Below are 27,881 nucleotides of genomic sequence, written 5' to 3' on the forward strand. Positions count from 1 at the left end.
GGCAAACAAATAAATCATTTTTGTGCTGGCTGCAAATTGTCGATAGTTTCGCTTAATGACTATGAATTAATAATTGTTGCATGTTCTTTTATTTTCGGCTTAACTACATATTATATTGAAATGATTTTACCTGAAAGCCGATTAAGTCCTAAAGCATTTTGTGTTAGAAATTAAGAAACTTAAGAAATCATTTTCCTTGGATTTTTTAAAAGCATATTAAAAGCATACATTAAAATATAAAAAAATAATTTGTTTGCAAGACCTGTGTGAATCTGAACTTTGTTTACTCTAGTACTTTAAGCTTATATTGGATTCAAATTCCAATATAAATGTGAAGCCTATTTCCTGCTCATGCGAGATATTTGATAACTTCACTATCTGCTGAGTGGCTCTTAAGTTGTTTGTAAGCATTACTTCAGCTGAAAAAAAAATGAAATTTTTAATAATTGTTTTTAAAGATTTCCAGTTTATTAGTGGTGTGGCATATGTACAGTATCTACAGTGGTGGTGACTCTGCTCCCAATTCGGGTCAACCGAATCGACTACTAGTGTTAATGTCCGAAAGTTCACCGCTTGTCAGTCCATTCGAGCTGCACTTGCAGTCCTCGCCATCGACTCGTCCTTTGCCGGACGTCAGGATGCGTACTCCCTCGGCGAATTTGGGGAATCCGGACATGGTCTCCTTCAGCGTGGTCATCATGACGGGCAGGTACATGAAAAAGTCCTTGAAGTGGCCCACAACTGTGTGATAATCCACTGGTCGTCCGCCTGCTGAGTTTTGGTAGTTCCCATCGATGTCTATGTCATTACCCGAAGAAGAACCATAGGGCAGGGCTAGGCAGAGCTGTAAAACTGTAAGAAAAAAATTAATTAATTAGTTTAAAAAAAGAAACTGCAACCTCCTCTTCTGTCCTCATTAATTTTTTGGTTTACAAGATATTTTGAACCGTTTTTACCGTGATTTTTTCGAGGAAAACAAAACCTTACCCAACAAGAAAACTATTGCCACTGCTTGGAGTTTGGATCGTTGATTGTCGTCTCTCATGGCTTGAAATTTTCGCAATTGCGCAGCTCGGGTTAAGGTGCATCGCAATTTATAACATTCACAGTGCGAGGTAAGCAGAAAAATTCAAGAACTCTTTGTCAACTGTTTTCTTGTTCACCTGTTACGGCCATTCGTTTCATTACCAAAATACCTGAAACCACTTTTTTTAAACTGTGCTATGCCAAAGACCTTATGAATAAAACTGCTATCACATGTTCATTGTTTGTAAACAATATTATTATATTATTTAAAATATATGTTTTTTCCACCCCTAATACTTACTGCTAATACATACAAAAATATAAATCAAACAAAAAACATTCAAAGTTATGTACAATAGCGATTTTGAAAAAAATAATAAAGTTACAAGTTACAATCCGTAAAGCAAAGCAAAACAACTTCGTCAAAATTCCAATTTACCCTTTGTCAAACTTTACCGCCAAATTTGAAATAAGTGTACTAAAAATCGGAGATCATATTTAAGCAATTGATATTTTAAAAACAATCGATACTCTTGACATAGCTGGAAAACTTATCGGTGTGTGTCCTTGCTTTATTGCGTCTCGGCTATTAGATCACGTTTTTTAGTTGGCGGCAAAGCAAGCAAGTTTAAATAATACACAAAAAAGTCGTAGGCAAAACAGGTAATAATACTTTGATACCTTCGATATTTGCAGCCTGTGACTTAATCTAATCATTATTTGTTGATTGGCACTTGACTGGTAAACAGTGTCCGGGTTCCACTGCACAATACCCATCCCACAGAGCAAAGCTCAATTTGCATGAGCACTCATTAAAATGAGGCACCAGTACCACATTTAATTGATTTCATTGAAATTAGATCTTTACGAGAGGAGAATCAATTGAAGCAACGCAAATTTAAATATGCTAGCAGGTTTTGCTTAGTTTACGGGACATTGAATCAATATGTAAAATATTCATATTGCTATTTTAAATTGTTGTCTTTCCATTACTAGTTTAATATTAACTTTATGAAGGGTATTTGCTGAATACTAGTTTCCCATGGGAGCTATATGATATACTCGTCCGATATTAATACAATTTGCATGCTAACCAGTTTGTTCAGATTGATACAAAGTTGCCATGTGCAATTTAAAACTTTTATTTTTTTAATAAATGAAACCCTACATTTTATGGCAGGTAGCTTTATTATACTTATTTAAAGAAATAATGTATAAATTTATTATTTATTGTATTTTACGATAACCAGTGAAACTAATTAGTTAAAATTAGATTTCAAAGTGTAAAAAGGATAAACAACAAAAAACCAGCAGCCAGTTTGGGAGTTTTCAAACCTTGTGTTTTAAATGGAAAAAATACGAGAAACTCGTCGACCAAACCTCGCACAAACGCATGTGTAAAGCCGAGAAATTGGAGACGGAGACCCAAAAATGTGCTGACCGATATGCGGGGGTTTCGGGGCTCAAGTTCAAAGTCAATGACAATGCGCCGGTTTTGAAATGCTGCAATAAGCTCTCGAAATAAATGCGATAATTGATGTTGTCCCCTGGCTGTTATTTTTTTTTTTTTTTGCTATTTACTGGCAGTGTTTGTTGCTAGATTTTAGCACCGGCAAGCGAAACCGTTGAGCGGTTGATTTTGGAGGCGGAGCTGTGTTGTCGCTCGAAAACACGTACTACTCAGGCGAGCAATTCGTTTTTTATACCCAGCCACCGAATTAAACTACAATTATAGTCCGGCTTTATTGATGTCCGCTGATGCGTGCGCCTCGCTGGCTGGAAAAATAAATTGTAACAGGTTTTATGACGCGCCCATCAACGGATTGTTTGTCGTGTGTCACCGGGGCAGCTCTTATCGCTTATCACGGGGTGATTTGCGACTTTTTAACAAGCTGGGAGATGTACTAAAGAAAATATGACTGCCTTATTGCCGGCACTTAATGGGTTATTAATTTTGTTTTAACTCTACTCGAACGGGTGAGTGATTTACTCCGTTTGAGGCACAAAAGAAGCGATTTGTTAAGGCGATTATAATAACAGCCAACTCATAATTAACATTATTATTACGGTCTCGTTTCCAACATGCTCATTAGGTTTATCTCTTTATTTGGGAGCTGCCATTATTTTGGGATTAAACTAATATTTAATGAATAATTTACACTTTTTTTTCTGTGTACCAGAGCCAGTTTTTTTTTCTAAATATTAATGTTTAGCTGTAAACCTTTCTATATTTTCAATATATTTGAGTTAAACGATCTTTTAAATATCCATGACTACCTTATAGCTGCCACTTTATGGGTAATAAATTTTTTACACTTTATTTGTATAGTTGAGGAAAATACGGCGATATGAGTTTGTAACTTCCGCGGCAAATTTACAACAGTATAAAATACTTGTATATTTATAGCCCATTTGTAATAAGGCTATTTTGATCTCAGACACTTCTTTGTTAAACACTCTTTGAGTCAATTATTATTTCAAAACACAAGTTGTTTCGTCAAGTAACAAATAATTTTCATTATTTATTCTATTCTGTTTTTTTTTTTTTGTATTATAAATAAAAGTTGGCCCAATTTATTGTAGATTTATCGTTGTTTATAGACGGAAACTTTATGAATTTTTTTTTGAACTGAGCATATTAATAACTATTCAGGCGGGATGTTGCCTCATTATTATGGATCCCTTGTAATCGATGTCAACAGCCATCCAAAACTCTGCCAAAAAAGTTGACGTGCCCACCGTTACGATAGAAACATGAAAACCCGCCATGCAAAATTCACTCACGTAATTCAAGAATCTCATTTTATTTGACTTTCTGATTCTCATCGAATCTTTACACTTAGCATGTGGCTAATTAAAACTACAAATAAACAAATAGCAAACTTGGAAAGACTTAGGCGCGATATCACAGGGGGTAATTCACAGAGGAGAACAGACCCGACTTTGTCTCAGATCACAAACTCCGGACGACTGTTCTCCCGGGTGACGATGAAAGGACGCTGCTCACTGGGACAGCGGAAGGTTTCAAAGAGCTGGGTGGCGAACCCACTCTTCTCGCCGGGCAGCTCCAGCATGTTGTTCCATATGGAGTTGGCCGCCGCGGCATGTCCTCGCTGGCTGAGATGGAAGCAGTCCTCCGAGAAGAACCGAGTGTCCGTCTGGCCGGAACGCGTGCGCGGAAAGTCCTCGAACTGCGAGAACGGCTGCACGTTTATCGTAAAAGTCTGAAACAGAAGAAAGTACTTTTAAATGGTAGGAACTCAACGAAAAGAAGAGGCTGATAAATCTGGATGGCTACATAAATCTGTATGTGGATTGTACAGGGTATCTGAATTTATTCTGATTTCTTAGTAAATGTCCCGATGTTTTATAACAGTCTACTCCTTGGTAGGTTTTTTAAGGTCTTAACAGTATATATCTTGTAATCTTATGAAAATTATTTCTTATAATTGTTTCTGAATAATGTAAATGAAGGTATAAATTGTATATAAATACACCGTTTATATTATAAAAATTATTAATCTTAAATAGATAAATTATGTCTTCTAACTGTAATTTTAACTATAAAATTCAAATCATTATGTTAAACTAATACCAAAAAAATTAAAAAATATTATTTAAATATATGCATAAATCAAAGTTCAAGTTTGACAATTTTCAATCCACTTGCACTCACTGTGGATAGAACATTGTAGGGAGTGATTATTAACATAGTTCTAACATATCATTTCATCAATAACGCCTACCTCTGTGTTGAACTCGTCCCTATTGGCAATCTCATAGTCCTTGGCTATCCAGCGCTTCATGATGCCCTCCAGATAGTCGAGCTGCCCCTTGCCCTTGCCCACCAGGCAGGGGCACTCGAAGCGGAGCGTACTGTAGCAGATGGGCGGCAGTCCGGAGAGGTTGGTGAGGAAGCGCAGGTTGGGTGCGGGCACCACGTTGAGGATTAGGCGAGGCACATGGTCCCGCAGGTAGCGGTAGGTCTTCAGCATGTTCCGCTCGTGCCAGTCGACCGTCTTCTCCGGCTCCGGATAGTAGCAGATGTCCGTGCAGAAGTCGTTGTTGCCGATGAAGAGGGTGATCAGCTTCCAGTCGGTGGTCATGTTCACCTTGGGATCCCGCTGCATGCGCCGCACCAGAACTTTGGCCATGTACGGCATGTCCCGCGACATGGCGGCCAGTTCGGCCACGTCGAAGCGGGAAGAGCGGTCCGTGGAGATGCCGTCCTTAATGGCATATCCGTAGAGGTTGGGGTTGAACTCCTTGAGGATGTTCGGCAGCGTGAGGTACTTCCGCCAGTCGTACTGTCCCCCGATGGACCACACGACGCCCCTGTTCTCCACGGTCACGTGGAGCAGATTCGTGGCGAAGATCCCGTTCCCGGCGGTCAGCGAATCGCCCATCGCCCCAATCACATCGATGTCTCCAGGTCGCAGGCGGTGCACACTGGTGGGCCGCTCCTGGCTGCGTTTTCCCGGCCCGTGCTCCGCATCGCAGAACTCCAGCAGGGCTCGGGTGCGGGGATTCGACTTTTGCGTTTTCTGGCACAGAACAAAATTAAAATGTTGGTATTAACAATTAAGAGACTTAATGACACGCTAATAATGGAACAATATCTTAGAAAGTTCAATTTCTGTATTTACGAATTCAGAGTTAGAAAACACCTATCATTGTGAACAGGCATATTCTTTCTAGATCTTGAAAATTGTAAACAGCATTAAATTCTACTCAATAATTATACAAAGACAAAAAGTAACTTTCAAAAATTGGTGGTCTTTTAATTAGATAACTAACTACTATTAACCGTATTTATTTATGGACTATTCACAAGGTGTTATAAAAAATTTTAATTACAAAAGAAAGAGTTTTTCATTTATTAAAAATGAAAAACAACACTTTTGTTTAATTTGTTAGATTTGTACATTTAAAATGTAAAAACTGAATATTTTTTTTAAATTTGTTTTCACCAGTTTTCGTAAGAAATTTGTTAGCCTAACTTTTTTTTAATTTGTATATTTGAAATGTTTTAGCTTATCTAACAAACATATAAAACGAAAATGACTATGATAAAAGTATCGTTAAAATAAACATTACTATATAGGTCATATAAGAAATTAGGAAAGCATATTTAACCAAACCGCTAAAACTTCCAAAAAAAAAACATAAATAAAATAAAATTTTGTTTATCAATTTAAGATTTAAATGGTTTCAAATAACTTAGATCAAATAGTTAAATGGCTTTTATTATTTTAAAAATAAACCCTTTACTTATAATACTTTCTTTTAATGAACGATGTGTCACTTCACGTATTAATGGCCCATCCAACTGATCAATTAAAATGAAATAACAGTACATTGGCCGCATTTCGAATGAGGCCTCGATTCCGTGTGGAAGGGAAATGCTGATCAATCGAATCCGGATCAATGATTGCATTATCCGCTGGACTTACCCCTGCGATTTGCACGCGCTGCACGTTTTGTGGATCGTCGCCAGATCTACCGGTGAAGGCCAGGCCCAGGAGTCGCAGTGGTCGGTAGACGTTCTTCAGAGCCACATCCAGTGACGTCCGCTGTGACGTCACGTGGCCGAAAGTGACCAGGAAGAGCAGGCCAAAGATAATCAGGCGATTCGATGACATCTCGAACAGCGGCTGAGGCGAGAGATAAGGTAATGAGAGCCATGTAAAGTCTTAACCAGGTCTGAGGGCCCGCCCTGTCCACACTTTCGGTTTCGTTGATGACGTCCTCGACTTTGAACCAGTTTCAGTAGCCCAAGAGCTTGGCCAAGACAGCTTACACAGAAGCCGAGCTCAGGCCTCTTCAGTTTATTCACCTTTGGCTGTTTTTGGCTTTTGTTTTGGCTTCGTCGGCATGGCGACGACTAATTTTAACATTTTAGCATTAAATAATATTGACCATATTATGCTAATTTATCGCTGTCGGAGCCAAATGACTAATCAATTTGGAGAGGTGAGAATTGTGTTTTGATGAAATACCTCCGCATTGCGTTGAAACTAAATTTTTGGAATTATAATGGAATTGATTTTATGAACAATTAATTCCTTGCTAAACTCTGAAATTATATATACACATCAAGTTTTTTGCTAAATTACTTTAGGCTTACAAATCGTCGCTAGACAGATTAATTTATTTAATTTATTGCTGATATTAAAATGATAAAATCTATTCCTATTTAACACAATTATTAACAAAATAAGAAGAGACCAACTTGGTTTAATTGCTTTTGAAAGTTATTCCACTTGTTTCATTATTTATTACTACAGCTTGTTCAGATTTAAATCAACACCATATCTTATGCATACAGCTCTTAAGTCGTTCATTAAAATGGCAAAAAATTGTTCAGTTCACAAAGTTGCCGAAAATGGTTAGCTCTATCCAAATTATACTGGACTGCATGCGGAAGTTTTCGAGGAAGAGGGAAACCGAAGCGGCGCTAAACATATAAGACATCTAGAGAGCGTGCCAAATCCAGTTGTGATAAAGATTGATTTAAATTTCGATTTCATTCAGCCAAGCGAATTTGCTTTTTTTTTCAGCGCCGCACGAAACAAAAGACTTAGGAAGCGAACACGGATAAATAGAACAACGCGAAATCATACCTTCTTATGTATACTTATGTAGATGCGAAGAACGGAGTATGATATTATATCACTTCACTTTCAGTGGGTAAATCTTGCAAATTTGCTATTTTCACACATGAACTGCACAATTACTTGAGGTCGAAGGGCGTAGAAAATTGCGCACCGATCAACTATTTCATTCCAGACCGAAAGCGCATTGAGCGACCGGCTCCGTCGATGGCTTAGAACCAACTGTTGGGTAGAATTTCCGATTATGCTGATTTTATACGTGGAGTGGAGTCCCAGCGGGCAGCGGTCGACGACTACGCATAGAATAAATCGGAATACAACTAAAAACAAGAAAGAAAGCAAACTTCGGCAAGCCGAAGTTCATATACCCTTGCAGCTATTGCATGAATTAAATACTTTTGAAAACATTTAAATTATGATTTACTTCAGTATATACTGAAAAACAGTGAAGCTATGATGATTTGCAGCTCAATTATTAGATAGTTATTTTATATATTTTTATTAGTTCTATGGGAGCTATATGATATAGACGTCCGATTTTGATAAAATTTAAACCATAATTCTGAAATAATTAAACATTGCCATATGTCGAAGAACTAAACAAAAAATTAAAAAACAGAAAAGTTATAATTATTTTTCATTTATTTCTCCGATTGTTCCTATGGGAGTTATATGCTATAGTCGTCCGATTTTGATAAAATTTAAACCGTAAATCGGAAATATTTAACCATTACTAAATGTCGAAGAAGTAAACAAAACATTAAAAAACAGAAAAGTTATAATTTTTTATACCCTTGCAGAGGGTATTATAATTTCAGTCAGAAGTTTGCAACGCAGTGAAGGAGACATCTCCGACCCTATAAAGTATATATATTCTTGATCAGCATCACTAGGCGAGTCGATCTAGCCATGTCCGTCTGTCCGTCCGTCTGTCCGTCTGTCCGTCTGTCCGTCTGTCCGTCTGTCCGTCTGTCCGTCCGTTTATATGCAAACTAGTCTCTCAGTTTTAAAGCTATCTGCATGAAACTTTCCCAAAAGTTGTCTTTCTATTGCAGGTAGTATATAAGTCGGAACGAGCCGGATCGGACGACTATAGCATATAGCTCCCATAGGAACAATCGGAAAAATAAATGAAAAAAATTATAACTTTGCTGTTTTTTAATTTTTTGTTTAGTTCTTCGACATTTAGTAATGGTTAAATATTTCCGATTTACGGTTTAAATTTCATCAAAATCGGACGACTATAGCATATAGCTCCCATAGGAACAATCGGAAAAATAAATGAAAAAAATTATAACTTTTTCTTTTTTTTTTTTTGTTTTGTTCTTCGACATTTAGTAATGGTTAAATATTTCCGATTTACGGTTTAAATTTCATCAAAGTCGGACGACTATATCATATAGCTCTCATAGGAACAATCGGAAAAATAAATGAAAAAAATTATAACTTTTCTGTTTTTTAATTTTATGTTTAGTTCTTCGACATATAGCAATGGTTAAATATTTCAGAATTATGGTTTAAATTTTATCAAAATCGGTCGTCTATATCATATAGCTCCCTTAAAAATAATAAAAATATATAAAATAACTATCAAATAATTGAGCTGCAAATCATCATAGCTTCAATGTTTTTAAACATATACGAAAGTAAATCATAATTTTAATGTTTTCAAAAATGTTTAATTCTTGCAATAGCTGCAAGGGTATATGAACTTCGGCTTGCCGAAGTTTGCTTTCTTTCTTGTTTTCATTTATTTTTCCGATTGTTCCTATGGGAGCTATATGCTATAGTCGTCCGATTTTGATGAAATTTAAACCGTAAATCGGAAATATTTAACCATTACTAAATGTCGAAGAACTAAACATAAAATTAAAAAACAGCAAAGTTATAATTTTTTTTCCTTTATTTTTCCGATTGTTCCTATGGGAGCTATATGCTATAGTCGTCCGATCCGGCTCGTTCCGACTTATATACTACCTGCAATAGAAAGACAACTTTTGGGAAAGTTTCATGCAGATAGCTTTAAAACTGAGAGACTAGTTTGCATATAAACGGACGGACAGACGGACAGACGGACGGACAGACGGACATGGCTAGATCGACTCGCCTAGTGATGCTGATCAAGAATATATATACTTTATAGGGTCGGAGATGTCTCCTTCACTGCGTTGCAAACTTCTGACTGAAATTATAATACCCTCTGCAAGGGTATAACAAAGCCACAATAATCGCATATGCGAGACTGGCGAAACAGAACAAAAGTACAAAATATATATGGGCTGTCAGAGACTCATACTCAGACTCAGACTCAGACTCGGACTCAGACTCAAACACATACCGGTTGAAGCCGCGACTGCGAGGCTATAAATGTGATGTTCACTTTCGTTGGGCCGATAAAAATAGTCTCCAGACACAGATTGGCGGCTATTACACCTGTCATGCGTGGAAATCGCGATCGCCGTTCTAACTAGCCAGTCATTGGGCCTTGCGGACCGGGATAAAATCAGGCCCTCGATATAAATAGAAGAGCTCAGACTTTGGTTTATGGACGCTAATTGGCAAATGGGCAGAGTTTTTAATAGCCGGGAGGCAGGGCCATAAAAGAACACAGCGATTAATTGACATTTGCATTGGCAGGGAACCAATGATCCAAAGTCGCAAATAACACTTCCTATACAAGACCCTGTGCCCATGTGCCTAGTGCAATTGACTAACCTTGTATCAATACAGACCTAACGGCCAGAAGCAATTAAAGCCAAACAGCGAATCCGGAGAAGAAGCAGCAGCAACTTGTTATAAATCAACGAGCCCAATCGACACGAAGGAACCGTCAAAGCACAACAAAATACAGCCACATCAAGTCAAGTCAGCTTCTTGGCTGATTTATGACGTAGGCAGACAGCCCGGAGAACGCTCTAACTTATATATGGTGTACTAGACGTCACTTTGGAGGATGATACGATCCAAGTGTCTGCCGGCGATAAACCCACAAGAGCTTCGCACCTGATATCACTCAATTTGGGGGATTTGTCTCTGCGTTTTCGACAATGGCCTATAGCATTGTAATTTTCTGCCTGGATTATCCTAATTTTCCAGTAATTAGATCACTTTTCAAATTACTATTCGCTTTGAAGTTAGAGCTTAACATCACATTTTATTCACAACTTAATAATGAGTTTAAACAGCTCTTTAAAATTGAAAATAAACAAGGAATAATAAAGTTCATAATTTATTAAAATATAATAAAATTTTTAAAAGAGATAATAAAAGAAACAATGTAATCAATGTCACTTGCGCATTAAAGAACTAGTACTGTTAGCGCTAGGATACTGAAATAATAAAATAAAATAAAATAAAGGCAAATCGAGAAAGAAAGCTATATTAGGGGGAATTAGAGAATTCAAGCCGATCGATCGCTTTCAAAAAAACTAGGCACTGAGATTTCAAACTCGTTCAGAGCTTAACGGATAACCCAAATATATCTGTTTCCAATTGCAATTCTGGATTGGCTTATATTAAAAAATAGATGTTTATTTAATTAATTATCCGAAGAAAAACTAACTGAACTGAATGAGAAAGCACAATCTAATAGAGAAAAACGTGCAAATTGCTATGTTAGAGTCCCAAGATAAATTAGATGCAGTCAAGCTCAAAGAAAAGGATGCAAAACTGGATGAGTTAACCAGAAGAGATAAAAGTTTCCCAAAAAACTTTGATGCGTTGGTACTTCTAAACTTAATACTTGTCGCAAAAGTACGACTTAATTCCAGAAGGGAAATTAAATAGAGTAGAATCCTGTTGATATTGGCATTTTAAAACCCACTCTTTGCAGTTCCAAAGCTATTTTCTAAAAAATAATGTTTTCTTAAATTTGGTTGATTTCCACTTCTGAGACTTTTGAATTACTCAATGAAATAAAAATATACTCCGAAGTATAGACTACATTCATTGAAATTACAATTTTATTCCCACTTCTGATTTAGAATTAAAATTGCATTTTATTTAAATTTGGCGGGCTTTTGATATATTGATAGTATCGATAACAGCAGCGCCATGAGGCATCGATACCACGGCACGTGCCATCGCTGGCTAGTGGGCCACCTCTAGGGCCAGCTGTTTTGCTCTGATTTCCTCTGTTCTGTGCTGTGTATAAATTGTTATTAGGACCTAGGCTAGGAATTACTGGTTGCACCTGCACTCTCACCGCCACTGCTCCACCGACCACCGCCCCTTGCAAGGACCCACCACCATGAGCTCCAAGGACAAGTCCAAGTTCAAGCTCTTCCTCAAATCGCTGCCGGCAGGTAACAAAAAATCATCTGGGGAGCTTGACCCTCCTGGTCAAGAGATTTCAAGTGGCGCATTCACGATTCACAGGTTACGTGGGCGAGCGGACCTTGCGGCCGGAGTTCGAGAGGGAATTGCGACCGGAGCAGCCGGTGGCCCAGCGCTGCAGGATGCTGAAGGAGCTGGGCGACATGCAGCTGCACAACTTCAATCTGGACGAGGTGCGTTCAGTCGGTTTTGGTTCGATGTGAATGTTGCCTTACTTATAGCGCCTCCATTGCAGACCGCCATCACCATTCTGTTCAATCTCACCAGCGATCTCATCGTGCCCAACAAGCCGGCCGAAACGCGCCAGATCGCCCTGAGCTTCTATAAGCGGCTCATTCACACACAGTACAAGAACCTGACCATCATGCGGGAGAAGTTCTTCCTGGTCATCCAGAACCACGAGGCACGCGAGGATCTGCGCCACCTGCTCGAGCTGCTCGACACACTCACCGACAACGGGAAGGACATCACCAACTTCGAGGAGAAAGTAAGTCCTCCATTGATCAAAGCTGGGCCAACTTCTGCATCGCCATTCTGCGCTGCTCTTACAGATTGGCAAGTTCATGCTGCTCTGGATCCCAGCTATCACGGAGGCCAATCTGCTCAGCCCCTATCTTGACATGCTGGTCAACCTGATCAAGTTCAATGCCGCCCATCTGGACAAGGACATCTTGGTCGGCATCGTGCAGTGGGTGACGCTATCTCCAGCACACATGAATGTTGTCTAAGCCTCGTTTACTCTTTACCCAGGAACGCCTGCGACCTGAGCTGCAGCGTCACCGTCAACGAAATCGGACTGCAGTGCCTGACAATTCTCGAGATGGTCATCGGGTACACCATCTTCCCCAGCGAGCCGCTGCCGCAGTGCATCACCACCCTGTGCCGGACTGTTAATTATGCCCCCTATTGCCCGTCCTCATTCAAGGTGAGTTTTGAAGTCATACTTTTGATATGGTATAAAGCATATAATTATAAAGATATATTGGTTAAAAGAATCTGCCAATGTTACCCACATTGACTGTTATTGATGTGATTTACTTATTGGTTAGACTATTATTTAAAAACAATGTATTAAATTGGTCGCTTAAATGTAAATGTGACTCCAATCAGAGTAAAATTCCAATAGATCATTTTGTATGCTCGAAGAATATTTATTCCTGAATTAAATTTCAGGATATATTGTAAGCCAAATAGATTTTGGTAAAAAATGTATCTATCTAGCTTACTCCATAAATGGTAGAGGTTAGATATGGTTTTATTTCATTGATTAGTCGCTTAATATGAACAGTTTAAAATGAAATGAACTTGGACGAGAATTTGTCGTAGTTGCCAACTGCCTCCAGTGGCTGTTTGGCATTCACTTCATAACTTTCTTGGGGTTCCTTCTCCATCTTTTCCTTCTCGATCAGAACCTGCTTCTGCACCTCTTTTTTGACCGTATTTGTCACTTGCGTTGCCACAACCTCTTTTTCCGGCTGCTGCTCCAGTTTCTCCAGCTGCTGCTCCAGTTTCTCCGGCTCTTGGTCCTTTTTCTCCTCCTGTACCTGGCATTGGTTCCTCAGATCCAGACTGCAGTACCGCTGCACTGCATCGAAGTACTGACCCCGGGGACAGCGCATCTCCAGCACCCGTTTCCTGGCACACACGAAATATCGCTGGCAATCACGGCTGTGCGGAGCCAATCGACTGCCCGTCCGGATGCACTCGTTCATGGCGAGGGCCTGAACCGTCAGCGTCGGTGGCATTGTGGGCTTCTCCAGGCAGATGCCCGTGTGATCCGGAAGGCAGCTGCCCACTCGCTCATCGAAGTAATCCCCCGATGGGCACTGCACCAGCTCAGCATGTCCCGAATGGCAGCGGAAATAGGTCTCGCAATCGCTCGGATTGGCCAGTGTGGCATTATCCGGCAGCACACAGCTGCACTGATGGCCAGCTGTTATGGCCACGGGCAGGCAGGCCTTGCGACCGGGATCAAAGTAGTTTCCGGCCGAACACTTGGCCACGGTGTAGGCTCCTCCCTGCAGGCAATGTCTGTATCGCAAGCAATCGTTTGCTATCCGCTCCACACTGTTCGTTGTTCCGCAAAATAAGGAACCATTAGAGCAGGCTCCGGGCACACATATACTCAGCTTCTTGCTGAAATGATACTCCGCCGGACAGTTGAACTCCTGGAAGGGCAGCTCCTCGTCGCCAGTGCAGACATAGAACCTTTGGCAGTGGTTCCCATCGGGCAGCGTTCGCCAGGCATCGGAATTCCTGCAGATGGAGGCTATATCTGCATGCGCTGTTACCCATGCGGCGGTGCTTAAGAGCAGTGAAAAAGCCAGTAGGCGACCTGGAAACACCCGGAAGTCTTTTGATTAAACTGAAGCCATCTGTTTGTTCTGTTCCCCTACTCACTCTCCATTGCCGTTCGATGTGCGTTTATTAAGTGAATCCGTCGAATGCGGTGTTGATTGGAAGTGACTTCGACTTTTATGTCCTCGCCTTTGCGAGGGATCCATCAGATCGTTTTCTCATTTGGCAATCGCTGGCGGAGATTGCTCCGACATTTGTTTATTAATACTAATGAGTATTCTGCTCAATGCTTTATCTGGCTCGATATTTCCACCAATTATCGGTGGCTCTGCTGACTTCAGCGCCTCTTATCTCGCAACATGTTTCGGCTGATGATGACGATGATTAGCCCTAGAACCCAAATAATAAGTGATCATTGAGTCAGTGAATTCTTGTTAGGGAGAAAATGCTATTTCAAGGTCTTTAAGATACGGATGGTATCTTATTAAGGGCGCTGACCCAGTTTCCTTCAGCTGACCTTACTCCGAAGTTTTCCACTTGTGGTTCGCCAATGGTTTATGACCCTGAACCCCTTCAAAAATAATACGATTAATACGAACTTTTTAGTGTAGAAACAAATTCATTTATGTGGTGATGTCACATGATTGTTCTAAGCATAATAACAACCGATGAGATCCTTGGGCATGCAGCGCATCACATCGAATCCGTTCGCGGTCAGTTTGAGCGCCGATGCCCGGGTGCCGTACTCGAGGGCATCCCGCAATCGCATCTTGACCTTGTGCAGGGCATAGATCACGGCAGCGGAGAATGTGTCATTCACGGAGTTGACGTCCACGATTTTATCTGGGATATGGGAGCCCACCTTGAAATAGGTGTCGTCGGCCATTAGGCAACTGGCGCCCAGCATGTAGTTGTTGTATATGACAATGGGTGTATCCAGGGGCGCACCACGACACTTCTCGTCGGCCGGCGGATCGGGCGGCAGGTAGGGCATCTTCCGGGGCTGCGACTTCTCCCACTGGGCCCGCGCCGAACGCATTTCATCCCTGAGCGCCCAAACGACCTCGCGTCCGTTCATGAAAGCGTACGTGCGCATCATCGTCTTGCGGGCAAAGACATAGTCCACCAGACTGGCCATCAGCATGGTGGCCGGCCGCAGGTTGTCCAGGTCCACGGAGAGCATGATCCGCGATTCGGGGCAACGCTCGTTGAAGTCGCGCACCTTGAGGATCATGCGCTGCATCTCGACGGGATTGCGACCCTCGAAGTGCATCCACGAGTACTTCTGATAGTCGACGGCGCCCACGAACTGCTGGTAGGTTAGCTCCTGGTCGGCGCTGGAGAACTCCAGGATGATGCGTGCGTCCTCGTTCCGCTGGACAATGATGCTGCGGTGGGCAGGACGGTGATTCGTCAGTGGGCAGTGCGAGATGTCGATGCCCTGCGACTGGAATCCGGACAGGAGGCTCTCGAATGCCCGCACCTTGCTCAAGACGCCCAGGAACTCGCACTCCATGCCCAGGCGACGCCACACGGTGCAGATGTTGGCGGCGGGACCGCCACGTCGCCAGCTACCCTCCTTGGTGCGCTGCACCTGGCCAGGGGTGAGTGGCATGTCCACGATGGTGATCATGTCCAGCGTGCACGAGCCAACGGCGAGTACGTGCCGCTTTGGCGGCGGCGGCGGTGGCGGTGGCTCCGGCGGCAGGTGGCGCACCTTCTTCACGGTTATGAACTCCTTAACGATTTGTCTCTTCATTTCATGGGGACTTCTGAATTTTGACACCTTCCAAATGTGCTTGTGAACTGATTGAAATTTCTAAGAAACTAAAATAGAGCTTCTAAAAACATGCTAACCAAGTAATTTGTGGGGGGGAAATCCCAGTATCAACTTGATTAATTGTTTAGTATATGGGTTTTTATGTCCTATGGTATCTAATATTCTTTACCGTTTGTTCGATTAGATCGAAGATTTTACCCTTCTTAAGTTGCCAATTTTAATTTAGTTTACTTGGAACTAAGTTTAGTTTAAATTATAGAAATATAAGTTTAAAATGTTATTATCTGTATGCCAAGTTAGGCATAGACTTGAAATAAATCTGAGACGTGACTTTATGCATTTATCAACGTACATGCACGTTTCACCAAATAGCCAATCCGGATCTTTGTGAGGAACTTTAGAGTAAGGTCATTTTTTTATTAAAACACAACCAAACACGTGAATATAGTGATTAGATGACTTGAATAGACCGTGTTAGTAAATCTCCAAAATTCTTAGTAGATCTCTTTAAACTAACTAAGACATTTAAACATTTAAACTTTCCCCCCATTTTCAGATAATGAAGAATCTGTTGGGCACCCAGCTGGGCTACCATTCCATGAAGATGATGTGCAGCATCCTCAATGACCCGGCTCTCTACGATGACGCGCACCTCTTGCGTGGCGCTGTGTTCCACCTGAACATGAACATCTTTGGATCCAACATTATTTTCCAGGTTTCACCCATGACCTATGCAACGAATGTGCTGACAGCCTTCCTGCGGGTATGCATGCAATCATCGATTGAACCTTGAACCATGAGAATACAAAGTTTTATGATCCTAGGCACTGGACAGTCGTCAGGTGATCGTTACGTTCGAGGTGATCCTCAGCGTTCGCATGGTGATCAACAAGCGGCAGCTTTCGGAGATCATTTGGGACCGCATCTGCGACATAATGTCCTCCATCGTTAGCAACATCGAGTACTACGAGGCGACGAACATAAACAAGGATCGCCTGCATCATCTGCAGATCAATTTCCACGAGAACATCGACTGCATCGAAAAGCTGCTGCAGACGGACAGATCCCAGATTCTGGGCAATGTCGAGCGTATCTACGATCTCATCGAGCGAGTGGCGGACCGTCGGCCGGAGGCCTCCGTGCTCGCCCTCATCGAGTACCGATCCCGTCGAGTGACGGCCACGCGGCCAGAGTGGCTCCAGGTCTTGGCCCAGTTCGTCCGCCGGTACTACCGCATGTCCAATGTGAGCGTGCGCATCAAGACAATCGAGGCCCTGGTGCGAATCATGGATCAGAATCGCGCCTGCTACGAGGAGGAGATCCTAAGCCGCGTCGTGCTGGTGCACCTGTCGCAGATCCACCAGGAGCCAAGTGTCCAGGTGCGCGTGGCAGTGGCCCGTGCCCTGTCCAACTTTGCCACCCACTGCGACACGAAGCGCTGCATGGACATCCTGGACATCCTGGAGGCGCTCATCAATCGTCCCTTCGAGCACACCCGCCATGGATCGTCTGGCGACGCCTCCCTTCCCGACGTGGCAGTGGGCCTGGTCAGCAATGAGTCGGAGATCGCGGACATCATTGCCGCCGTCGATGGTTTGGTCAAGGTGTTCGCCATCAAATTGCACCGCCTGCCAGCGGTGCATGCCCTCAAAATATTCAACATTCTGATGGATCACCTGGAACTGCACTACGACCGACCCAAGATTTTCGAGCACACCAGCGTTGTGCGCCACAAAGTGAGTACTATTGTTTACTTAAATAAAAAAAGGTACACAGCTAAAAAAAATTAAAAAAAAACAATTGTACTTTTCCATGGTAATTGGGCGCTCAATCATAGCAATATTCTAAAATTTATGTTTTGACCTGTATTTTATTTTCATGAAATTATGTTAAGATGTAGGCTTTAGATTTTTGATATCCGTTTTAAAAACGAACATGTAATAATTGCCGATTTTTGCATTGAAAATAGGCAATAAAAAAACGGTGTCATAACTTTTTTAAAATTGGAAAAAAATAGTACATAGTATTTAATATTCAAAAGTAGTTATTTTAGTGCTATAAGAAATCCAACTTAATATTCTTATGAATACTTATTAAACCGAAATTAAAAAGTGTTGTCCCCGTGTAAACTGTTGATTCCAAAAGATATTAAAATTGTTTCCATTGAAGATATATATTTTAGAAATTGGAGAAATTGGGTAAAATCTGAAATTTCAAACCGGGGACTCTTTTTTACAAATTCGGTGGTGCAGTACAATAGGTAATTCCATTTACTATTTATGTGCTACATAACTAAAATGTCGCCATATAGTATATCCAAATTCCGCATTCTAAGCCGAACCTTGGCTGATAGAGCATAAGTCTGTATGGAAATTTGACTGAAGAGCAACTAATTACCATGAAAAACTACAATTGGTTCGTAGTGTTTTTCTAAAGCTTGATTTTTGTGTTCCTGTCGAGTTTATGATTAATATTACAAACATTTATAGTTCCAATTCAAACCCCAACTTGTCTTACCATAAATTAATGCCTCATTATTCGCCCCTCTAGATATTTGCCTGGTTGCTGAAGGCGAGAGCCAATGGCTCGTTCCATATCGGCTATCCGATAGCCGAGGGCAGCAACGAGGTGGTCAAGTTCAGCCACTATTTGGGCATTGATTCACCGCTGCTGGCGCAGCCACACACCACTGCCATCTCGATTCGGCGAATGTGCAAGCTGATAGTGCGGTGCCTGGAGCACGACACCGACTACCAGGTGTTTCAGCTGGTCATCAGGGAGCTGCCCAAGGTGCTGCAGAACAAGGCGCTCGTCCAGGGCAACGACATCGAGGAGCTGGCCAACTCGCTGCTCAAGATCAACTTGGTCAGCAACAACAAGTTCAAGCGTCCCTCTGACGAGTTCCACGCCCTCGTCCTTCCGGCCGTCGCCTCGCTGGTCATCTACCACGAAAGCCTGCAGCCGCAGCAGCACTACGGCATCATCACGGCCCTCAACTCGCGGGTGCTCACTGGCATTGCCAGCGTCTGCATCAACACCATGACCATTCTGATTCTGGAGATGCCGGAGGCCCTCATGCGCAAGCTGCCGGACGTCCTGTTGCAGATGAGCAAGATGTCGGACACCAATGCGCTGGCCACTCCGGTTCTGGAATTTCTTTCGTGTGAGTATATCTAAGAGGAAGTAGTATATAATATAATATATATAATATATAAGTAGAGCTCAAAACACTGCGTTAGAGCAGTCAAAGGGCCTTTTGACTCACATCAAAGAAAAAGGATTCCAATAAATTATGTTGGAAATATTTTTCATTCAAATTGGTCAGGTCATGGACAACAAACAAGATTTACTTGATATGATCTATAACGGATTAGCTCGTGATTCCTATGTCTTCTATGACTCATGACTCCAATGGCTCATGGATAAACAAACACCGAAACGCAAAGAACGATTCTCACAGAAGTAATAGAAAGAAATATCCGATTGGATCAAAAGTCAAAGCAAAAACCGCGAATTCTTTAGAACAATAAGCTAACTCTTTCTTTTTTGAGTTTTTGTTAGTCTTTTTAAAAAGAGTTATTTCGTTGAGCGAGGAAACTATGAAACCAATCTTGCACGGCACTAAATGAAGTTAATTAAATTATATTTTAATGCATAGTCAAAAAATGTTAGTCGTAAGTGTGCTAAGTCTGCTATTTACTTCACATAATACTTTGGACTTCTTAAAAAGAAATGCCCAATTATGCCCAATGCCCAATTTAATCTTTCAAATTTAAACCCCCTTTTTTAATAACAAATTAATATTGTTTCTCTGTTTCTGTTAGTGCTTATCCATTTGTCCAAGCATCTGTTTGCAAACTTCACTTTGATGCACAACATGTACGTGTTTGCCATCACGCTTCCGTATACAAAACCGCATCGCTACGATCACTACACAGTTTCCCTGGCCCACCACGTCATCGCCGGGTGGTTCCTCAAGTGCAAGCTGGAGCTGCGCAAGAACTGTGTGTCCTATATAAAGAGCGTAAGTATGCGAAACCTATTTATTACTGGACATGGACTAACTGAATCTGTACAATTCTAGTCGATTCAGTCGAATGCCAAGATGCTGTCCAGCGACATTGTCAACCTGAACTCCCTGAACGAGGACTCGTCCAACCGGAAACGGAGCACCAGTCTCACGGAGCGCGGCAGTCGCAACAATGCCAATGCCTGGAACGACCTAGAGATGCGGCCGCAGATGAACAACGGCCTGCGGACCTTCCACGCCGAGTTGGCAGAGACCTGCTTTGACTTCCTGGCCCGCCACACCTACTCGCCCTGTCCGTCGATGCCCAAACGGTGGGTGATCTCTGGCTGGAATTTAAATCTTTACGAAACTTTTTCATTATATTTTTATCCCCGTTGCTCGTAGAGAAACAGTCTTTATTTGATAATGGTTGAAATGTATGTAACAGGTTAACCCAGCCATGTCCGTCTGTCTGTCCGTTTGTTTGTCCGTATGAATGTCGAGTTCTCGGAAACTAGAAAAGCTAGAGATTTGGGATTTAATATGCAGTTTCCAATTATAACTAAGCAGCGCAAGTTTCTTTTTAAAGTGGCCCACAAATCACAAACGTCTGTGGTGCCTCTCTGAGAAATGGTAGATCCCAGTTATTAAACTTAATATGTTTATTTGGTCAATAATTATTGACACATACTAACGTCTTCCAAATCGAACTATTGTTTCAGAAGTTATTGGCATTATTAAAAATATTTGGTAGATGGCGGCACCTAAAATTAGATTATTTTCTGGTGTCTAATTAACTTTAAAATTGGTTAGCTGAGTAGAGGGTATCTAATAGTCGGGAGATTCGAATTTAGCTTTCCATATTGTTCAAATCTAACTTTAACTTTGTGCTAATGTCTCTCGCTTTGCAGTCTTCCGGCCGCGGAGTTTCTGCTAAAGGATGGCGTCTCGCAGACCTGGCTGGTGGGCCACAACCTGGTGACGATCACCACCTCCGGCTGCCCGTCGGCGCCCACGCGCAGCGGCCTCTGCGAGCGATGTGCCCAGCTGGGCAAGACGCCCAGCATTAGCCTGAACTCGAAGAGCCTCAGCGATGCGGCTGCTCCACTCTCGCCGGAGCGGGAGAGACGCTACACGAAGGTGAGCCTGCAGCACAGCAGTGGCAACGATTCGGCGGGCAGCACGGAGCTGACCTCCTCCTCCTCCTCGAACTCGGCGGCCACGGGTGGCCATCCGCATCGGCAGATCTCCAACAGTTCGACTGCCTCGCTGGACGCATTGTCGCGCCGTGGCTCCAATCCCGAGGCATTGGGCAGTGGCCTGGGCGAGGGTCCGCACACCGGCAGCAACACCTCGCTGCTGGGCAACTCCTTGTCGCAGTCGTCCGTGAGCATGAGTCCGTCGTCGGGATCCGTGGTGCAGCAGCCGGTTTGCGTGCGCGCCTGCACTGGCTGGGCGGAGATCCTCATCCGCCGGCCCACGGGCAACATCTCGTGGATAACCCGGATTCAGAACCCCATCACCAACGATTGCTTTGGCCAGGATCTGCCGTTCAACAATGTGGTCTCCCTCTTTCTGCCCACTGCCCATGGCGGAGTGTTTGGCCCGGACAATGCCATCCAGGTGCCGCCACATCCTCTCGTCGATCCAGAACCCGAGCCGGAGGTCAGTGCCAATCCAGCTGCCGCGCCACAGGCCAGTGCTCTGCGCAGCCGGATGGTGGCCAAGGCTCGAGCTCTCCAGCGTCAGGAGGAGATTCACTCGGTTGGCGGAGGCAATGGGAATGGAAACGGGAATGGCAATGGCAATGGCAATGGCAGCGGAAATGGCAATGGAAATGCATCCAGCAGTGGAGCAGCAGCTGCCATACCCATTCCACGCGTTTCAACCGGAAAGCGGGGCAAGGAGGCGGCTCTCTGCGGGAGTGTGAGTGATGGCGAGGCAGATGACGACTCGTTGGCCTTCGAGGATGCCCAGAGTCGGGCCCGGAACCCGGTGCGCCGGGTGAACTCTAGCCCGGAGATGAGCTCCAGCTGGCGGCAGTCGTTCCTCACCAACAAACCGATGCCGCTGTCCCAGGAGCCGGTGAAAGCCACCGCCGAGGAGCCGCAGTCCATGCTAACGCTGAAGAAGAAGAGTGTGCAGTACAGCACCAAGGATATGCGCGTGAGCTGCGAGGCCATTCCGGAGGAGATAGCCGGCTCCACGCCGCCCTCACAGCCTGCTGTTTTGGCCCTGCATCCGGAAGCTGGCACCCTGCCGCCCAAACAGCACTCGGCGGACGATGTAAGCAGCCATGTGGCTGCCGGCGGCACCCTGCAGGCAGCCGGATCCACCCTCAAGCTGGGCAAACCGCCGCTCTCGCCGGGGCAGCCGCCCCTGCTGGCAACGGGCAGGATGACCAGCTTTGGCGGCACCTCTGTCCCGCAGCCCGGTGCACTGGCCAAGTCCAGCAGCAGCGGGAGTAATGGTGCCAATGTGGGCGTGATCACCTCGGACTACGACAACGGGAACAATGGCAACGGCGACATGATGCGAGGACGCTCGAAAACCATTTCGGTGGTGCGGGAGGTGAACAACGGCAATGCACGTCCGCCGCCGGCCAGCAGTTTCCGGAACTTTGGGCCCGCCAAGCCGCCCATAAACACCAAGCTGTGCATGAATCCCAGCTTCATGTTCCTGCAGCTCTACAGCACCGGCCAGCTGGGCGTGACCGATGAGCCACTGAAGGTGGGGCCGGAGAACAACAGTGCCGTCACCCTGATCGACCTGGTGCCGCCGTTCGAGACGCACAAGATCGGCGTGCTGTATGTGGGCCAGGGGCAGTGCAACAACGAGGTGGAGATCTTGCGCAATTCGCACGGCAGTCCGAGGTACGTGGAGTTCCTCCGCAACATCGGAACACTGGTCAGCCTGAAGGAAGCGGAGCAGAACAACCTGTTCATCATGCTGGACAGGAACGGGGCCGATGGCAAGTTCGCCTATATCTGGAAGGACGACATACTGCAGGTGAGCTGTAACTCCTCTTGAGTTTGGTTTGATTCTTGCTAACCCCGATGGCCTTTGGTAGGTTACTTTCCATGTGGCCACGCTGATGCCCACCAATCTGCAGGATGATCCCAACTGCAACGAGAAGAAGAGCCACATTGGCAACGACTTTGTGAAGATCATCTACAACGAGAGCGGCGAGGAATACAATCTGAACACAATATCCGTAAGTAGCCATCATCAGTCTGCTACAATTACAATACAATTATTTCCATTACATGTAGTCATAATGACTAATGGCAATTAAACGTTTAAGGAACTAAAACATTTCAAAGTTCTTTTATCAGATTAATATATTATTTATTTTAAATTCAAGATCTATTCTTATCTACTTTATAGTATATAGTTTTCATACAATTTATTGCATGTATACAAGTGTTTACCATTTAAAAAAACATTTAATTCAATTTATTAAATTTCAGGGCCAATTCAACTATGCCTGCGTGATCGTGGAGCCACTCGAACTCAACTCGAACAGGGTGTATGTGAAGGCCCGATCGGAGATATCGAAGTTCGTGTGCCATGCGGAGCACCGAATAGTCTCGGATCGCAGTGCTCCTCTGCTGGCTCGTCAGATGGCCCTGCATGCCAATGTGAGTAGAGTTTAGAGTTGGAAATATGTAACCAAACTAATAAGAGCCATACCTTGCAGCTCGCCTCGCTAGTCTACCAAAGTGTGCAGAAAAAGCATCCTTATGCTTCGAATTGGCTAGAACGATTGCGCAAACTCAAGCGCCTGAGATCGAAGGTGGGTACACAGTTTTTTTATAATAAACATAGAATATCCTATTAAACATATCACTAAACAGCTTCTTGAGGGACTGAACAGTCAACAAAAATCCGGAAGTGCATCGAGCGGCATTGGGATTAATGCCTCGGCCATTGGCTCGGATATGGAGGACCAACGGGGTGACTTCATCAAATTTACGTAGACAACAATGAGAGGCTCCGAACTGAACAACCACGAAAGAGCAGGGGACCTGCAGACTCATCCTGCCATGACTCCTCTTGATTTCCGATTTGGATATTACCTAACTTACTGGCAGAGCGGAAGATTTGATAATGTCGAGCACCAGCAGACCAAGAACACAAGTCTCTGCCTTACCAATAATCACGAACATAATTATAATATAATAACCATAATGAATTTGACAAGTTTATAAAATTTGTGAGAATACATAAGCGCTGTTCATTTCCAAACTGACTGCCTTTTTCACTACTTTGCCGACGTTACAAGCAACTTTCTAAAAATGTTCTTAATGTTTATTAAACAATTTGTAACACAATTTCCTTATGTTAAGTAACAAAAATATATATTAGACTCTGCTAAAAATTAATAATATTTGTTGAGTAATGCGCTTACAAATGCTAAAACAAACATATTTTTTACGTCACTGGTGTTTTTAAGTTAATAAATTCTTCCAAAGAGTGTTAAGCAAATAATCTCAGATAGAATTAAGTTTAGTTTTAGCTTAAGCTAAGTTGTGCAATGTGATCGTAGCCGAATCCGGTGATCTTGTGGCTGGCCACTCGGTTGGCAAAGTCCACAGCATCCGATAGACTTCTTTGACCCTCGAGAGTGGCGTGAATGAATCCGGCCATAAAGCTGTCTCCGGCACCCAGCGTGTCCACCACTTTCTGCTGCTTGTAGGAAGCCAACTCGTGGTAGTTCCCATTGGCATCCAGTGCTCCGGCGCCGGCACTGCCCCAAGGGCATATGAAGGTCGGCTTGGGACCGCTTCCGGTTAGGCGGGCCGCCAATTCCTCACACGTTTGCCGCGGCGTCTGCCAACCCAACTGGGCGGCCAGCTCCTTGGAGAAGACCACATAGTCGCAAGGTGCACACAGTTCCCGGTTCTGTTCGTACCGCGTTTCCAAGTCCAACGAGATGAGGATGCGTTGTCCGGTTCTTTCGCTGTGATCCCGGATGCTCTGCATCATTTTCAAGGTGTGCGGCGTGTTGCGCGCCTCGAAGTGCACCCATGCATACGGAGAGAGATCGATCTTGCTGAAGTCCTCCCAGGTGGTCTGCGGATAGTCCTTGTTGCAGTGGATAATAGTGCGGGTGCCGGCATCCTGCGCCAAAATGACCGACGAGAAGGGCGGATCCCTGTCCGTCTGAGGGCAATTCTTAATGCCGATTTCCCGTCTTCGCAGATCCTCGAGCAGCACACGAAACGCATCCGATCTGCTGAGCATTCCGAAGAAGTCCACCCTGGAGCCAAGCACCCGGAGAACAGTGCTCACATTGGAGGCATTCCCGCCACGTTGCCAGAAGCCATCCAGACATCGTCGATCGGTGTCCTCCTTGGGATAACTGCCACAGATGGTCACAAAGTCGATCACCGTGCAGCCCACGCAAAGTACGGATTTCACTTGGCTCATCTCTGCCAACTTATATTTGTTCTTATATTATATCCTACACACTTAAAGGTTTATTAGCTGCTAGATTTTATTAGATTTTATGGGTACCAATTACTCTCTTTGAACTCAATCAAATCCAAATTACAAGCTGACCTATTTTCCTTACAATCTAGCAATAATTAGATTAAGTATTGTTATTTGAAAATTTGAATAGGTTTGCTGCAGCCTGCCTTAGTTTGCTCTAGTTTCTCAGCTCAATCTAATCAAAATGTCGATTTTTACCTGCTAATAGTATTTACTGTCGATCGGGTGTTACAGCTGTTTTTGTTTTTAACTTTTCTTATCGCATATAGAGAGAGAGCTGCGACCGATTGAGAATTAAGTAACGCCTCAGCCGTTGATCGCGCTCTTTGGTACGCTCTCCAAAGTAGTGTGACCGATATTCGGAACCGATATAATATTATATTACTTATAAAATATAACGTTAGAAAATAAGAAACAACTTTAATAAAACTAATTTAATATAAGGTCTATCTTGACCAGGAATGATTGTATTCTACGTATACGCATAACAGAAAATGATATATTTTTGACCGGAGAAGTAAAAGCATTGCATTTCAAATTTAGGAAACAAGTTTTTACCAAGTTAATAGAAAAATAAATACCCTATACTTTTTAGTTTCATTTCTATATTGAAGAGTCTAAAACTTTTGTCTAAGGACCTATTTTTAAGACACATAAGTTTAATTTTTATACTTTCGAGGTTTTATTAAAAAATATTTTTTTAAACCCAATAGTTTAAAATTGATGTATTAATAGTTTAGTTCCTATGACAACTTTTATTTGGTTGACCTATTAACATGGAGAGTAACCATTAGGTGGAATAGCATTTATCAAACAAAGAATTTAATTAACGCGATTGATTTAACCATTTCGGCACAAAGTACAAGTACTTAACCAATCCTAAATAATATAACCCTTATAATTTTTAGTTTCATTTCTATATCGAAAAGTCCTAAACACACAAACTTTATTTTGATACTTTTAAGGTAATAATTTAATAATCATCTTAGTAAAAAATTTGTATTACCAATAGGCTTAAATACCTTTAACAAAAGTTTTTATCACAATTTTGTTTTAATACTAACATCGGAAATAACTATTTATCAAAAAAAGCGCAACTAATTTAAGCAATCATAAGTTTTCTATGAAACCCTTTTTGAGTGAAAAATGAATATGCCTTAAAGGAAAATTATAACTTTTTCAATTAAAAGCATGTTTGTCTTAAAAATTTCGTAGTTTCTGGCGCAGCTTTCAATGCAAATAAGAACAATTTATCTAGGTTGTTTTAGCCACATACCAACGAAAGTGAGTCGTGCCTCAATGACACAACCGTGCAGCATGACGGGGCACAAATGAAAGGATGCCACGGCAAATGTCCTGACTAGACACAAATAGCATAGAATACCAGACGCATGTGGCAGCTTCGTCAACCGCAACAGTCAGCTCAGCACAGTCAGCGGCAAAAAGCTGTCACCCGGGAGGCGGGATTGATGCCCCATGACTGTCTGTCTGTCTGTCTGTCTGTCTGTCAGGCCAGTAGCTACAAATTAAATGTTCATTTAATTTGTTTGCAAATCTAGGTAAAACATGGCTGACCTCTTTTGTAAATGAAGCGATGAATAGTAAGCAAGAGCAAATATTTCAGAAATTACTCATACGCCATGTTAACCATTGCTTAAAGTTGCATGTTCATTTTGGCTTGAAAGTGTAAGGAATGCTGACAGAATAATAAATAATACAAACAATTTACTACAATTTTACACAATCTATGTAAAATTCTTGGGCAAACCAAATGAAAAGGAAAACGTGAAGAGATGTTCAACATTTAGGCTACTTAGCACCCCCTTTCACCGCCATCTAACCCTTGTTTAAAGTGCCTTTGGGGGAGGGGCAGGCCAACTTAAAGCGGTCACAGCCAAAATTTTCAAATTAATGCAAAGCGTGTCGGGCCTGGCCTAAATACACTCCCTCGATCCCGCCACAAATCGATAGCTCGACATTTGGTTGCGCCGCCATCGTGGGGTAAGCACAAACACCTTCTTGGGGCACCATTTTGCGGCAAGGAATTATGGCCGGAAATTGCCTTAAAGTGTCAATCAGTGTAAGCGTTCTTAATAGGTATTTATTTTTGCCATTTTAATTACCCCGCCCACTACGTCGGCACCTTGTCGGCGGACAACGAACTGCTGAAATCGACTGATGATGCCTTTATTATTTTCTCGAGAAAAATAACTCATTTCCGACTGAATTTTTCATCGCGAATTTTTGGGCTGCTTATTAAAGATTTACTGGTAAGCGATTTATAATCGATTCTTAAATGATCAGTCGACAGTGATAAATCCAA

The 27,881-nt window shown here is 42.9% G+C and overlaps 6 protein-coding genes across 6 annotated transcripts; 1 reads left to right on the forward strand and 5 right to left on the reverse strand.

Moving 5' to 3' along the window:
• Positions 1-446: 446 nt before the first annotated feature.
• LOC108142328 lies at positions 447-1,053 on the reverse strand. The gene is made up of 2 exons (XM_017266082.1): positions 988-1,053; positions 447-852 (listed from the first exon to the last, which is right to left on the reverse strand). The coding sequence occupies exons 1-2, from the start codon at positions 1,043-1,045 to the stop codon at positions 530-532; spliced, it is 381 nt and encodes a 126-aa protein (XP_017121571.1). The 5' UTR covers positions 1,046-1,053; the 3' UTR covers positions 447-529.
• Positions 1,054-3,811: 2,758 nt separating this feature from the next.
• On the reverse strand, positions 3,812-7,875 carry LOC108142853 (phospholipase B1, membrane-associated). Its single transcript, XM_017266921.2, has 4 exons — positions 7,650-7,875; positions 6,480-6,680; positions 4,773-5,570; positions 3,812-4,250 (listed from the first exon to the last, which is right to left on the reverse strand). The coding sequence occupies exons 2-4, from the start codon at positions 6,666-6,668 to the stop codon at positions 3,975-3,977; spliced, it is 1,263 nt and encodes a 420-aa protein (XP_017122410.1). The 5' UTR covers positions 6,669-6,680; positions 7,650-7,875; the 3' UTR covers positions 3,812-3,974.
• A 3,873-nt stretch (positions 7,876-11,748) lies between these two features.
• Positions 11,749-24,310, forward strand: LOC108142533 (tuberin). The gene is made up of 15 exons (XM_017266459.2): positions 11,749-11,944; positions 12,018-12,148; positions 12,211-12,462; positions 12,527-12,663; positions 12,726-12,900; positions 16,610-16,816; positions 16,878-17,789; positions 18,604-19,216; positions 19,878-20,077; positions 20,138-20,394; positions 20,974-23,071; positions 23,133-23,276; positions 23,533-23,703; positions 23,763-23,858; positions 23,920-24,310. The coding sequence occupies exons 1-15, from the start codon at positions 11,890-11,892 to the stop codon at positions 24,040-24,042; spliced, it is 5,571 nt and encodes a 1,856-aa protein (XP_017121948.1). The 5' UTR covers positions 11,749-11,889; the 3' UTR covers positions 24,043-24,310.
• On the reverse strand, positions 13,103-14,486 carry LOC108142535 (peritrophin-48). The gene is made up of 2 exons (XM_017266461.1): positions 14,376-14,486; positions 13,103-14,310 (listed from the first exon to the last, which is right to left on the reverse strand). The coding sequence occupies exons 1-2, from the start codon at positions 14,380-14,382 to the stop codon at positions 13,265-13,267; spliced, it is 1,053 nt and encodes a 350-aa protein (XP_017121950.1). The 5' UTR covers positions 14,383-14,486; the 3' UTR covers positions 13,103-13,264.
• On the reverse strand, positions 14,873-16,104 carry LOC108142534 (ketohexokinase). Its single transcript, XM_017266460.2, has one exon. The coding sequence runs from the start codon at positions 16,030-16,032 to the stop codon at positions 14,923-14,925; it is 1,110 nt and encodes a 369-aa protein (XP_017121949.1). The 5' UTR covers positions 16,033-16,104; the 3' UTR covers positions 14,873-14,922.
• A 50-nt stretch (positions 24,311-24,360) lies between the features above and the next one.
• Positions 24,361-25,873, reverse strand: LOC108142536 (ketohexokinase). The gene has a single exon (XM_017266462.2). It carries the CDS (start codon positions 25,493-25,495, stop codon positions 24,578-24,580), a length of 918 nt encoding a protein of 305 aa, XP_017121951.1. The 5' UTR covers positions 25,496-25,873; the 3' UTR covers positions 24,361-24,577.
• Positions 25,874-27,881: the final 2,008 nt, after the last annotated feature.

Source organism: Drosophila elegans, unplaced genomic scaffold (assembly GCF_018152505.1).
Source record: "Drosophila elegans isolate 14027-0461.03 unplaced genomic scaffold, ASM1815250v1 contig_208, whole genome shotgun sequence".
NCBI lineage: Eukaryota > Metazoa > Arthropoda > Insecta > Diptera > Drosophilidae > Drosophila > Drosophila elegans.